This window comes from Manduca sexta, chromosome 14, assembly GCF_014839805.1.
Source record: "Manduca sexta isolate Smith_Timp_Sample1 chromosome 14, JHU_Msex_v1.0, whole genome shotgun sequence".
In the NCBI taxonomy this organism is placed as follows: Eukaryota; Metazoa; Arthropoda; class Insecta; order Lepidoptera; family Sphingidae; genus Manduca; species Manduca sexta.
The window spans coordinates 708,629-712,445 of record NC_051128.1 but is presented as its reverse complement, the minus strand read 5'-3'; the positions used below and the strand labels follow the sequence as shown (position 1 = coordinate 712,445).

At 34.8% G+C, this 3,817-nt stretch overlaps 1 protein-coding gene across 1 annotated transcript in view; it reads left to right on the top strand.

The window, feature by feature from the left end:
- The first annotated feature begins 2,925 nt into the window (after positions 1-2,925).
- The window catches only part of LOC119189285, a 7,079-nt gene continuing 6,187 nt past the window's right edge, over positions 2,926-3,817 (top strand). The window contains exon 1 of the mRNA XM_037438464.1: positions 2,926-3,047. Within this exon, the coding sequence (XP_037294361.1) occupies positions 2,926-3,047 (122 nt within the window). The remainder of the gene's footprint in view (positions 3,048-3,817) is intronic.

Sequence of the window (3,817 nt, the reverse complement as noted above, 5' to 3'; positions counted from 1 at the left end):
TGCTAATGAAAAACCGTGCTATCTCTAAGAGCTAAGAATTATTTTTGATCCCTAAACAGATTTTTATATCGGTAAAATCGCGTACACAAGCTAGTACAATAAAATTAAGGTTACCACAAATCTTCGTTTAGTGGATTAACCTTCTATACTCATATTTTAAGCCACCTTTCTATCAGCAAATAATCTACAGCCAGACCCAAAACTAAACCTAGTTGCAACTCTGTTTACCCCTTTCATGGTTTATCAACAGTTCCAATACCTAAGGTCCTCTCCCACTCAAAACATATTCCTTGAACTATAAGCAATAACAAATTCCGCAAGTCATTCACATTTATTACAACATAAATCCAATAATGTTAAGTAAAATCTGTATATACGAGTATTTGTTACGCGTCAAAATATTTGAGTTTGACATGTAATAACTTTGAACAAAAGATATTAGATGTGAATTTATAGGTGAAATACTTTTTGTATGTTCTGTTTTGCAAAGATTAAAATAATATTTTAGTTACATGACAAGAAAGCCAGAAATGTATCAATTTGCTGACTTATTTCCGCGTATTTTATTCTATCCAAGAGGAATTATCTTTTTTTGGATAACTTCATAGGATTTTCATCGCTCAGCCCACGATTTGCCAACTTGACACAATTTATTTCTAGACGGTATTTTTTTGTTTGTATGTTATGCTAAATGGACCTTTACTTCTGCTTATCTTTTGATAATACGATCATATTTTCTAATAATGACATTTCCTCATTAGTTAGCAAACTAAAATTCCAAATGTCCATTAAGTAAATGTTTGACAGCATTTCACCCAACACTTTTTTTATCAGGAAATATATAATTAAGCTCAATTAGGAATATGCAACATGCATGCAATGCATTTAATCGGCTTTTTCTGGTATCCCAAACCAATTCAGTATTGTTAAACACACGTTATTGTATGAAGTTTGGATAATCCCGTTTTTGGTAGAGTTTAGTAGCGAAGCACAGTCCAGTGGTTCGGATTAGCCGCGGATGTCCCAAAATATAAATCAATGCAGTGATGACTAAGATAATATTTATTTATTAGTTTGTGAGAGCGAGAGGTTAGCTTTTTATTACATTAAAATATGGATAAAAATTAATGTTAGCCGATAAATTAATATATGTATTAAGAAATGGTTTTGGATGAAAGGCATATTGATCGATTTCTGAAATGATATATAGCTCTGGAAATAAGTTTACACCATTCTGTAATGAAAAGTGAAGGTCAAAATAGAGTGTTACTCTCACGGTATGAATGGAAATATAAGGGATACACTGTAAATTCGCAGTTGTCGAATTGTTATAATTCACAATCAACTAGTTAACGCCTGAAAGAGGCCTATGACAATATAATAATAATCTATTGTTACATTTTTATAGCATGTATACCCTTAATTAAATAAATTACGTTATCCGTTTTGATGAATGTATTCGAGTTAGACTGAGCAGTTTTAAATCACCTACAGTATCTAAACTCGTAGGATTTTTAGTAGTGGTAAGATATATTTTATATCCGCCCGGATAGCGAGCACCGTACACAAGATGTTAAAACCCGCCATAGTGGCTTACTTAAGTGTGTCGCGTTCCGAGATCAGCCTGTGTTTGTCCGGTTCCAACAGGCCGGCGAAATTGTGTCGACTGTCGATGGGTAATCATCTCTCGTCAGTCGATATTCTATTGCACCGCACTTCATTTACCATCAGATGCATTGGTGTCACATTGCCATGGTCGTATGAAAAAAGAAACAACGAAAAATAAAGGTACCTATAAAACGTAGACCACCAGGACCCGAGTTTCATAACGAATTCTAGGAATGCTAGATTCTTTTAATACGATTGGCTCGCGTCCGATTACAGATTAGACAAGTCCTTTTTGCAACGTGTATAAAATTGTGTTGCGTTGACCCGACCTAACAGTGGAGTTAGAATACGTGGAAGAAAAATGAAGTGGGTTTTACATTAGTGTTATCAAGTGCTTGTATTTGACACAATTGTTCAGTTACAAATCACTTGAGACATTCCGTCATTGATAATATACAAGGTCGCTGTCTGCGTATTCCTGTTTGTTTGTTCATTAAGTTTTAAACGCCACTCAGACGCTGATAATTTGATTTATTTAGGAATATATAAACGAATTTTATTGTTTATATTTTTGCAATATATTTATTGCCGGCTTGTAGCAGCCATTTCGTTGTGTGTCTGTTTTAGCAGCAGTTGATTATTAATTAGTCTTTTTAGAGTTTCGTACTCTGAGGGCTGACGAGAACCTATTATAGAATGTAGAGCAAACATAAAACGGGGGATAACAATTGTAAACAATACATTCTCAATAAAAAAACAAAAGTAATAAAGTCGCGTGATTTCGTTTTGTTTTATTATATATAAAAACGTCGCTACTTATAATATGGTATATTGTTTTAAATTATAAATACATTTACCAGGACATAGAATTTATTTTGTAGCTTTGCTTCCACAAAATTTAAGCAAAAGGGAATTATTTAAATCCACCCCCGTATTTAAAAATTCTATCCGTCCATTTTGAAAGCGCATTACTAAATAGTACATCCCATCGTGTATTCAAAGAGCATTACCTACGTATATGTTTTATAGTCCGCCTTAATCCACGAAGCTTTGATTCACGTAACATTTATTCCGAAAAGTGTTATTACATTTTGCCTGGAAAGATAATACATAATTTTAATATAATATTTGCTAAATAAGGTTGCAGGAACACGTTAGATGCAGGCCGCTTTCAATAGGTTTGGAAATCTTTAGGGAGACCTATGTTCAGCAGTGGACTTTATGTGGCTGATGACAATAATGATGATGATTTACTAATGTGGCAAAAATGGCTACCGCGAAGTTTTAGTTCGTATTTTCGTGGATAGGGTATTCATAATGTTAGGGATTCGACCCGGCAGTAGCCCAACATTTTCCATCTCTCCAGGCAGCTCAACGCCAGGTCTCGAGACCGCTGAACCCAACAAAACCTCCCAGTCGATCCCCAAGAAGGCTGAGCGGTAGTGATAAATTCCTAACTCCGCGAAATGGACAAAAGTGGTAAGATATTTGTATCTACCGTAGATGTCAATCACCGTATGGCTGTTCGACCCACATTTTGAACCCAGAACGTTCAAATTCACACTCCATAAGACGCTGCCACGAGACTAAGAAACGCAGCATACATGACAGCCATTCATAGACAGCTGTTTGGCATCGATAAGAGGTGCTTATAAGTTGCGAATCAAGCAATAATGTATGAAGCACCTAAATGCTTATTAGTTAGTTCTTTGCTAGTAAAGGTTAGGTTAAGTGTTTAGTTTAGATTTATTTTTGAAGTGAATGCTATTGTTTCCAACGGGCAATCACCTCGTAAGGTTGCTCAGAACTGGTTCCACTAAACGGTATCAAACTACCTTTATACATATTAAAAAAAATTGTTATGTTTGTTTTTGTATAAATTAATATCAAATAATCGTTCGTCTAATAACTGTTTTTAAGCATTAATTGTCATCAGTCATTTTACATTGTCTCCTTATGGAATTTGCTCGTAGTAGTCCAGCGTATCATTACACTATTGAATTACTGGCAATGATGAGATAAATAGAATTCAGTGTATTGTGCCCTTAGCGAATTTGGCCGTAGTAGTCTGGTGTTACATACATTACGTTAAACCATACATTTGTTTATTATTACTCTTTTATGTGTTTTCACTTCTTTTATTATACACCTACCTCCGTCCTCTACACCACCCCGAGGTTGTCTGGGAGAGAATGTCATGGCATTAAGT